We start from the raw sequence: 11,478 nt of genomic DNA on the forward strand, positions 1-11,478 counted from the left end.
GGTGGCTGCTCAAATATTCAGCCACAGGGATCACACACACACACACACACACACTTTCTCTTACTGTCTCTGAGTCAGTAACTGGGAAATCCACAGGAAAGAGATTACGACTACAGGCTACGGAGCAGGATGTAATGTGTGTGTGTGTGTGTGTAAGATGGATACAAATGGGAATTCAAACCCTTGTACATGCCTAAATTTTGAAGGAATCATGCCACCACACTCGAGAACCAGTACTGTGCAGATGTTTTAGGCACGTCAGATGTTTAGATTAGTATCAGTCACACAGTCCTATCAGGAGGCGCCTGATCAGTCCCAGCTTCATTCTGCTACACGACAACGAGCCCAACCAACCAGCCAGGATGGTGGATGGCCAGGTGGTTGTACGCTGCGCCAAGATGCTGAAAGAACTGAGTAGAAGACCTTATGTTTATATAATGTGAATATTTCAATCTTTCATTTTGAATAAATGAACAAAACACTGCAAAAACCTGTTTTCACTTTATCAATGTAGAGTACTGTGATGAGGGAAAGACTTAACTGAATCCATTTTAGGATGAATCTGAAATATAAAGATATGTGGACAACGTGAAGGGCTCTGAATACCTTCTGTACTGACTGTATCTGCCCAGAAACCACAGGCAACACAAACAGTTCCCCTCGCCCCTCTGCCTCACAGCCTGTGGTTCATTACATGTGGTTAAATCTCAAACCAACCATCAGACCGCAGGTTTCCACTTCCTCACACAAGTCAGGGACTGATAAATACGAAGTATTAGGAAACACAGGTGAAGCTGTGACTCACTGGAAAACGGTGGAACAAGCTTCAGTTACTACATCAGGGTTGCACAAGAGGTAGGAGCATCAGAAGTGTTAATGAGTGAATCACTCCAGGTTGTTGTCATAAAAACAGTGCTACATAAAACACCTGCTGGGAATGAAATATCATAAACCCTGGAGTTTGACCCTAAATAAAACTCACAAGTGACCCAAGATTTTGTACTTCGTGACTTCCTGGTTCAGTGGAGAAAAACCGGAGCAGGAAGAAAATGTGTGTGTGGAGGTAAAAGAAAAAACATCACTCAACAAATACAACTTCAAGTGTTTGACTTACCCAGGATCAGTGTGTAAATAAAGCTGCAGCTCTACTTAACAAAATACATACGAGTGACTTACACAGGATGAAAGGATTTGATGAAACATTACTAACAACATGAGATGTCCTTTCACTCCGATCCACCTGAAGTGTCCAGTCTCTGTGTCTTTATTGGACATTAGTGCATGTGAGAAATGTCAGTTTACAGCTGATGTGAAGCCGTGAAGTTTCTCTTAGCAAAGCCATTTACAGATGTTAATGAGAGTTGTTCTTCTTCCCAGACAGATGGCAACATCAGGAGGCCAAAGGTCAAACAGTTAGACCAGTCCCACAGGAAGCGCGGGCCATTGAACGGGAAGCTCAGTCAGTGTGTTTTCCATTGGACATGACGTCAGCCCAGCCGCTGGCAGGAAAACATCACGCACGTGATCACAACACACACACACACACACACACAAGTGTAGAGAACTGGACACACGCCAGCTGCCAATCAATTTTCAACTTCAACCAGCACTCTGGCTGATTTCAACACTTCTACTGGAGCACAGAAGGCAAGAGGCAGATGTGTAATAAAAAGAAGTGTCAAGAACGACTGACAGGCAAGGGTGGAAGAACACAGTGGATTCAAATTACTTCTCATCTCCTGTCAGGCGTGTTTTTGTAGCTTCTCATCCTAAACTCTCTCTTTCCGACCTCTGGGTCCACCGAATGGCTACGTTCTTCAAGTGCACACTTGGAGATGCGGTCAAAAATCCTTTTATTGTTTTCATTACGTCTATTTCACACCAGTGAAAATCCCTCTACTCCATGTGAAGCAGGCTGAAAACAGCCAGTACTCAGCTTGTATGAAGCCTGGTTGACATGGCTGCACAGAGCACTTTAAAACCTTTAAAGGGTCGGGTGGGCGAAACAACATGACCAACATGAGAAACTAGGTATTTAGACCGACAGTAACGTCACAGCAATGACAATGAAAACTATAAGGAACTCATTTTTAAAAAGTGGAATGTGAACGATTGTCCTCAATAAAATACTAATTCTAACTTTAACAAGAAAATAAAAAGCAACTTTTCACATTTTCCCACTGTAGTGACAATAAAACAAAAAGTATACAATAAACAAATAAACACTTTTAAACTAAAAAAAAAAATGTTGGGGAAGAATCAAGATCAACAACATTATGACCTACAGTAGTTTGCACTTATTAGAGTATATAAACTTCATCGGACTATTTATTCAGGATCCATCTCAACTGGTTCTTTGTCTTTCTGATATGTTTTACGGTAACGTCACCATTATTTTAGCTCTGTGGCGTTTTGATGGGCTAATATTTAATTCATGTGTTTTCAATAGAAATAATAGTAGTTTGAAGAATGAGCTCAAATAATAAATGCCATTAACATATAAAAATGTAACTAAGAAACTTTAAGACACTAAAATATCCAGTGGAACTCAACTGAAGAGCAGAGAACAGAAAGACCTCTCCCCCTTTCCTCCCTCCATCCATCCCTCCTCACATTATACTAAGTGCTGGGGAAGATAACAACCAATGGGACTTCCAAATGCATCCACATCCAAAAGCCATTTAATCACCGTCTCTCTCTCTTTCGCTCCTCTTCATCCTGCCTTCCTGCTAAACACCATTTCACGTCTCCGGAGGGCAGGAAACATTTAATAAAACTTCTCTAATTGTGTTTCGGCGGCACAGAGCTATGTGGCCGTCCTGGTGCAGTCACAGCTGTCTGCTCGTCATCAAAGAGAGACTACTACTTCTTCAGAAGGTTGGAGGCCAAACCGCTGGTTCGAGGACCTCTAGGTTAACAGACCTGGCAAAAATCCACTCTGCTGTGCCGCTCGCATTTTTGCTTCAGGTTCAACAAGGCTGACTTCCACAGGGAGTCAGGTAATTATGTATATTTAATCACTGAAAGAAGGAATTTAAGCACCAACGTCAGATTACAGCATATGCAGCTGTTAATGGTCATATGCAGCAAACTAGGGCGTGAGTGGTTTCATCACGTTAAAATATCCAGATGTCAGCGATTCTGGGTCAACAAAGGGCAGTGTGGAAGAGGAAAACCTGCAGGATTTAAACACCCCTTCAACTTCATTTTAAGCCATTTTACAATTTAGACAATCTGAACACAAGAACAACCATTTTCCTTCTGATAATATACACACATGCACTTTTTTAAGTGAATGATTTAAAAAAGCTGGCTTGTGCAGTGATGTGGTTACTTAACATTCTGCTAAAAAGGCAGCGTGGCCAACATATAAAATATGAAGATTTTGCATCAGGGCCCAGCATCACTGAGCACTCCGAATTAATTATTTACTCCGGTGCCGTTTATTAATAGAACGGTTTTAGGGCGACTATTCAAATTAGAGGTGTAGATGGTGGAACTACCTCCAAATGTTTTTACAAGTTGCTGCTGCTGTCTGAAGATTCACTTCTCACACACAGAAAAGTAGCGTGGGCAGGAAACCTTTAAGACGTGCTTCACGTCGCGCTCTCTCCACTTACTATTCTTTCTCATTTCTTTCACCTCCTTCAGCTCTTCTTGCCTCTCTTTTTTTTGCCATAACACTTCTTATTATCAGGTCTCTGCAACGCTGCCCCTTCACCTCCCCACTACTCAATGCTGATAGAAGTCTTCTTGCTGCTGAGCTCTTTGTACACAGTTACAGATGTTGTAAATACGGAGCAGAGATTTTTTCTCGACCTTGTACAGTTGGGTAAAACCGTGGCTGTGTAAAACCCTGATCTCCTGACTGGCATTATGGAGAAATGGAAGGTCGGGACCTCTCGCTGCACTGTAAAGACCACACACAAACAGATAAACAAGGCAGACGTAGGCTCAGTCCTTCAGGACAGACAGACAGACAGACTCTCTCTCCTTTAGACCTACATTCAGGTACATGTGTCCCTGTGAAAAGACCTGTGTGCATGTGAGGCTGACAACATACTAAGGAGCTGACAGATTTATTTTTGGTCACCTAACACTTTGATCAGGGATATCCTTAACCGTCCACAGCATGCTGACCCTGGCTGCATCTTTATCCAAAGGGGCATTTAAGACAGCTTGTAGTTAATTTGGCCACTCAACCCGTTCAAACAACATCCCAATCATCCACAGCACTTTGTTCCTGCTGCTCTCGATCCAGTGAGGCCTTTTTGACAGTCGGTAAGGATGAGGAAAGGAGCAGCATTAACACGGCCCATAAAGATCCATCAAAAGACCTTAACTGGAGGGTTTTCCTGTTTTTAACAGTCTCACATCCTTTTAGACCACACATTTAAATCATGTAAATGTAGAATTACCTTTAACTTCTTCCTTCATTTTACATACACAGAGCGACATGTCATGATCCTAAATAGTTGGAGAAAATGCTTTTTTTGTACATTTGTCAAACCACTGATCCATGAAGCAGAAGAACACATAGCTTGGTTGATGAGTAAAAGTTCATCTGTCAGGTGAATCAAACTGTAAAGCTGAGTCACAACAACGTTAAGCCCCAAGATTCACTTCAAAAACAACGTTTGTTACCTGTGGCCAGCACGGCCGTCTACTGTACAGAGACACAACCTGATGTACTTAATCACAACAAGTAGTGAATTACAGCGCCGCTCTGTGAGGATGCGTCTTCTTTTCATCAAACAAGGAAGCGTTTTAGCCACAAGGTCATACTTATAAAGCAACAATGGAAGCAACAAGTAGACTCTGAGCAGTCACTTTCTAACATAAGACAAATAACACATTATGGAAATTCAAGCTTAATTTACAGTCAAGTCCAAAACCTCCAAAATAAACATTTTGGGGTTTGATCTGAAGTGCACACACACACACACACAGAGTCGGTGCTTGTGAAGATGGATGCCGAGTTGAATTTACAACACCGTTTCCAAAGCTACACATTTTTTTTATCAAAACCTTGAAGGCTTTGTACGGGTTTCCTAAAATCCACAAGCCTTTGAGGGATTGCAAGGCCCCTGGGACGCCTCTCAGTTGTACATGGTGACTAGAACACACTAAAAATGACAAGCAGATCTCTTCTAATAGGAAGCAGAGAGGCAGTGAGCACAAAACACACATCCTGTTTTAATGGCAGCACTTTATCTTAGGAGTTTCTTTAACAGTTCTTTGATGCTGCACACACACAACTCTTGACACAGATGCACACTTAATTAGCTGATTCCTGGAAAACATCATGAGGAGTTGAAGCCTGAGATCTGCATTAAATCCACCAGGCTGGAAAGCGTGGACAAACATAAAACACTCTTATCACCTACACAGAATCACGGTCTCCACACTTTCAGTCTGTCTGACAACACACCAAGTCACAGCTTTTGCTCTCACACTTCATGGTCTGAAACCTCAGGCACCACAAATAGCAAATTATCACCTCTGCGCCTTTCGACTGGCAGCTTATTACATGTGGTTAAACTTAACCAAGCAGAAGTCTGACCTCCTGGAGTCTACCAAGCCTCTCTAGGACCAAAAAATAAAGTCAACACAAATTCAACAGTCACCGCCCCAGGGCATTTTGTAGACATGAAACAATTAGTTGTTTAATCTATTTGTATATAGACAGATCATTTTAATAACTGATTAAGTGTTAAACCCTATAAAACCATTTGTATCATATTTGATACGTGAGGTTTCTGAGCAAAAAAAAAAAAAAAAAAAAAAAAAACAAAAAAAATCGCCAAAAATGTCTCATGTATCAAATGTGATACAAAAGAAATAGAAATAATCGAAATAATATGGCACCTCTATTCCTATATGCCTGGACTGTCTGTCTATGCATATATGGCAAATAAAAATCATGAATCTTGAATTTCAAATCATGAATTATATTTTGGATTTTGTTAAAAGGTTTAATAAACATCTCAGTTCCAAAAAATTACAATGTTCTGGCTATTTATTGATATGTTGGGCTTTACAGGGTTAAGTTAAGTAAAATGGCAACACAAGCTCTATTCACTGGCAAAGACCAGTCATGTAATCAAGAAATAATCCATATATTCACTATCAGTGAAAACAGCTGCTTGCTCCTTACTTTTCTGATCAGTCAATTAACTGTGTATGTCAACAGATGGAAGAAAAATGACTGTGACAAATTCACAGAGTCCAAGCAAATGTCTTCAGATTGTTCATTTTGTCCAACCAAGAGCCCAAACCCACACAGAGGCAGGAACCAGCATCACATCGTCATATTTGAAGGGACACATTGGTGTGTGGCAGTAAAGGAGAAAGTGCCGAGGCCTGACTAACAAAGTCCGCTCAGCTAGACCGCACTTTGAGTCACCTCTGCCCAGCACGACAATAACCAGTCAGTCATGGCTGGCAATCAGTGGAGAGGGGGAAGGCTGATCTGATAAAATACAATTTATTAAATTTGTTGAACCTAAATAAACATTTAACACTAATGAATTATGAAAGTATCTGAATTATTTAAAGTACCTGAAAATAAAGGCAGGTGCACTAGGGCTGTTTTACTATACTCTGCTCTCCCCTTATTATTTTAGATTTTAAAAAATGTCCACAAATAATCAAAAAACTAAACAGTTTTAACATTTTGACCTTTACATCATTAATGCGACAGGTGTCCAGTGGAACAATGATAACAGAACAGCAATGCTTTAATGATTCCCTTTGGTGGAGTGTCTTTCCTACTCCCCTGCTCAGAGGTCAGACACAGCAACAGCTCTGGAGCGGGCAGAAGGTTTGAGCCCAGTTCTCTCATTGAGAGAGTCTCTGTAAGCACTGAGCAAATCATGTCAAGTCTCTTTACATTTGGAGCAGGACCCACCCCCTGACCTATAACCTGAAGTATGTTATACAGACAGATTAAACCCCTAATAAAACAACCATGCTGCATAGGAAGACTAAGCGCCTACCTAGGCTTCCCAACAAGCTAACGACCTGATAGGTGTCACCAAGTTGTAGTTCCTAAACTGTCTGGAGAGTAAACACCTTAAACAACAACAGGCTTTATAAAGAAAAGGGCAAAGATGTTCTTGCTTGTCTGGTAAGACATTCCAGAAAAAGAAGGAGGGAAAAACCTGGTAAATGAACCCAAAGGATTGTCTCACAGCACTGGCCAAGAAACCTCCAATACACTGCTGTCAACTGACAGGCGTCTACCCCCACATGCACATCCAAACACATACAGCACTGGGATTAATCCTAAATGTGATTGTCAGGCTCCAACGGGCTCATGTTGATCCAGCTGAACATCCCAACATATTGGGAAGGATTTTCAGGACAGGACTTAACAGCCTCAGAACAGAAAGAGCTCAGACACAAACACTACCTTCAAAAAAGAACTGAACTCGTACTCATTGAGAAATCTGGTAGGAAGACAGGAAATTCCCTCTTTTAAAAGTACAAACAAAACATCTGGCTTCAAAAATGGAGGTGCAGGAGGAGGGAGGATTTGAGTAGATTTTTCTACTGACAGCCTGAGGGGCTCCTACATTCTTTTAGTTGCTGTGGGTATGATTACAGAACAAGTGTCCTCAAAACAAGATCTAAAAATGAGCCCTTCTCCAACTTCCATAAATAATAGAACTGATCCTGAATTGGGTGCACAATAAAAACTAAGCCAAAATGACCCCAGCAAATCGCCTCTGAAGATACTGGGTAAATCACAATTCCCTTGTTTAATCATTCCTCACTCTGAAAGTCTGTAACCGACTGGGGCACCCCTTTATCAGAAATTTATAAGTGACTGGACACCTCACATGAAGGATCGAAGGAGACGCGTTTCCTTGATTCCTCTCTCCTCACACTTTTTCCTTGCATTTTCCAACTAACACACAAGACAAAATCATAAGTGAGGGAACCATGGATCCAGCTACTGGAACTGTGATGTGCCCATTATGTCCTCAGATATTTTAAACAATATGACTGTGGTGAGAGCTACTTTGAGGTCTTTCAGCAACAAGCGCTTTTACTGGACCACGTGTAAATACATTATGCAACAGACTATTCAAATACTGAATATGTTCATTTCAGAGCTCAGAAGGAAAAATAACATTTTCGGTATCGGTTTCAGTCCGTGATAAGCAGAGGGGAACTTTTATGCCATGTGTGGTTGAATGTGTGGAGACTTTAATGACTGGCTGAGACCGGTGTCACTGCAGTCGCCCATAAAAAAACAAACACTCTTCAAATGCTCTGAAACACTGTGGATAAAGTGTCCACCACAGAGTGTATAAATATCTATCGGCATGAAACATGACTTCACTGGAATTTCTCGACTTTGGGAGAGGCCATCTTCACAACAGCTGGGCAGGAAGCCAGGCACATACTTGGGATGAAGCGGAGGCCTGCATCACCACTTGGAGCTACAGGTCCAAACAAGCCGCCTGGCTTATTTTAAACTGTTCTTTATCCAGAAGAAGCCTGCGAGTGTGTCTGCTCTTCTGATAAAACCGCTGACTTCTGCAGCTGGCTAAGTTTCCAGAAAGCTGATGGGGGTGATATGCTTTACTCGAGGGTGTTTCAACAGCAGTTTGTGATGTAGAGGAAACAATTTCTCAATCGCATTCCCAACCCACATTTAACATAATTCACCCAAACCAAGATAGGCTCATTTTGTTGAGTTTTTCACAGCTCTCTAACACCACCTCTTGTAGATGGTTTAGAGATATGAAGTGGCAACCTTTGACCCTGAGGCTGGCTGATGGGAGAGAGTAAGGGTATTACTGAAAGCTCACATTGTTTCATTCAGCTGTGGTTGTGCCTGACAACTGTTCTCATTATTGATAAATCTGGCAAATACTTTATCAATCAATTAATGCTGGAACGATTGATTAATCGATTACACAAGCAAGTAATCTGCCCCAATTTTGATAATAAATTAATCATTTCAGCATCTTATCAGAAAAGTGCAGAATGCTTGAATTTCTCAGGTTCCTGCTTCTGTGGGTTTCATAACAGTGAAACGAGTATCTGTGGGTTCGGACTACTGGTCTGACAAAACTATGACTGTTGTGATTGCCAGTCCTGCACAGAGTTTTCATATTTCATAGGAAATTTGATTAATTGGTAATTTTTTAATGACAAATGAACAATAATTAATATCTTGTTTGTTGTAGACCTACGGTTAATCATGTTGTCCAGACCAGGTCCCCAAGGGATAACTGAATGTTTTGTCCATTGAACAGTCTAAAATCAAATATATTCTATTTGCCAACATATAAAACAAAGAAACACAGTAAGCCATGGTGACCATTTTTGGAATAACAGCAAAGCTCTATTAACCCAAACACACTTCAGCAGTCACCAGGCACTGCTTTCTTGCTCATACCACCACATTTTCATTTCTCCTTTCTTCTGTACAGTTGATTAACAGATGGCACGTACTTGTGTATAGCTCTCTACCGCCCGTCAAACTGTTTTTTGATCTCAGTAATCTTTTGTAATTACTAACGTTTTGCTTTAGCAATGCATCAAATGCAGTGCCAAAAAGAAGCACATTGAATTGAAAGTGACTTGTGCTGACTGGCAGACCAGACTATACATGTTTGATATCAGAGCCCAGAAGTTAACCTTATTATATTTTAGATTTATGTGCTTCCCCCTCCCATTTTAAATCATCCCCCAACTCCTCATTCCCTGCCTCTCTCGCCCAATTGCTTTTTTGAAAAGACATGAGAGGCACATTCACAGCAAATAACTACAAAGCATCTGCCAGTTAAAAGAAAAAAAAAGGCAGGTGCACTAGGGAAGCATTTCAAAATATCAGCGAGAGCCTGGGGCATATAAGACAAAGAAGGAAACAGATGAAAAGGCAGGACTCACCCGTATGCTCAATGTAGTCCACACATTTCTCAATAAAGAGTGGGATGGGTCGCTCTGGGGTCACCAGGTTCTGCAGGGGAACACCAAAGTAGTTGCTTTCCCAGGTTCTCCGGGTTGGGGGGTACAGAGGCTTGGGGGGCTTGGAGGATTTCTGCTAAAAATGGGGGGATGATAAAAAAAGAGGGATAACATGAGATGATAAAAACCAAGATGAAGGAAGAGGAGGATGAAACGGGAATAAATATTGTAAGAGAAACAGGAAGAGTGGGGAGCAAAGAGACAGGAAAGAAGGAGAAAGAGATACCAGAACAAGGAGAGAAAAGAGGGAAGCACGATTTGAGGGGGGATAAACAAAAACAATATAGAAGAAAAAATACAAGAAGGGAGGAAAAATTAGGACATAAAGATAAAGAGGGGGGAAAGAACAAGTGACAGGGAAAGTAAAAATGAAGAAAAGGCAGGTTAAAAGACAAGATTAAGGGACAGGAAAAGAAGAACGAAGCCAATTGGTATAATAATGAACAGGGAGGGAAGGGAGACAGAAAATTCAGAGATAGAAGAGGATGAAAGAAGCGGAAGAAGAGGGAATTGACAAAAAACACAAGGGAGAGCAGAGATGAAGGAGGAGAAAGGGTGAAGAGGAGGCAGAACATACCAGAAGAGAAGAGGAGGAGGAGGGTAATCAGGAAACAGATCAGAAAGAAAGTCAGTGGGATGAAGGAAGAAACGGAAAAAAGCAGGAGGAGGATCATGTGGAGGAAGATGAGAAGAAAGAAGACAACAAACAAACAAGTAACAAGGTGTCAAGGTGGCTCTGATTTCCCACACTCCTCTGCTCTTCAAAGTGTTGTCATGCCTACAGCGTTTGGACTCGTCTCTAATTGGCCAGGACAGCGACTTAACACCTTCCATTTTGTACCTTGTGGTTCTCCTTCCCTCTCTCATTATCGAAGACAGTTTGAATGTTCCAACAATGCCCAGGTTGTGCCGACGGCTGTTTCTCTACTGATTTGCACAGTATTATCTGATTTGTGCCAGTGTGTTCGCTCACATGCGTGCGCTTGTCAAAGTCCAAATGTTTATTTGTATTCAAGCTGGGAGAAACTGACAAACCGTCATGCTGTGATTATTCTGCTGAGCGCTGCAACTGCTAAACAGCAGTAATGCCAACAGCGCGATTTCTTGTACATTACATTTTTCAAGTGACAACAAGCATTTTGTTCAAAAGCAGATGCTGCTGCTTTATATGTGCAGAATCTTTTAACAATTTGATTTATTAAAAACTGGCTAAGAAAGGAAAACAATGAGGATCCATTTTGAGCACCTCGCTCTACCTTTGAAAATGGAGTAGTTCTTTTCTCCATTTTATATTTCAGTCTCTAATGCAGCTGTACCTGTTAGGGGTTAGGATATACTGGTGCATGGATGTGCTTATGTGTGGGTGTGTACACATACTGTATGCTGTGTGCACTTCTACCTGCATTTTAAACATGCTGTTTGATTTGTGCCAACATGTTTTTTCTATTTGTACACGTTTGCTTACAGGATTGTTTAATTGCAATAATTATA

General features: G+C 41.2%; 1 protein-coding gene across 4 annotated transcripts in view; it reads right to left on the minus strand.

The window, feature by feature from the left end:
- The window catches only part of arhgap5 (Rho GTPase activating protein 5), a 46,678-nt gene that overhangs the window by 22,677 nt on the left and 12,523 nt on the right, over positions 1–11,478 (minus strand). For 3 of the 4 annotated variants that reach the window (XM_020611550.1, XM_020611549.1, XM_020611551.1), the window contains exon 3: positions 9,910–10,063. In XM_020611550.1, coding sequence (XP_020467206.1) covers positions 9,910–10,063 — 154 coding nt within the window. The remainder of the gene's footprint in view (positions 1–9,909; positions 10,064–11,478) is intronic. The other variant, XM_020611552.1, reaches the window with a different exon arrangement.

The sequence above is a fragment of the Monopterus albus genome, unplaced genomic scaffold, assembly GCF_001952655.1.
Source record: "Monopterus albus unplaced genomic scaffold, M_albus_1.0 scaffold115.1, whole genome shotgun sequence".
Taxonomy (NCBI): domain Eukaryota; kingdom Metazoa; phylum Chordata; class Actinopteri; order Synbranchiformes; family Synbranchidae; genus Monopterus; species Monopterus albus.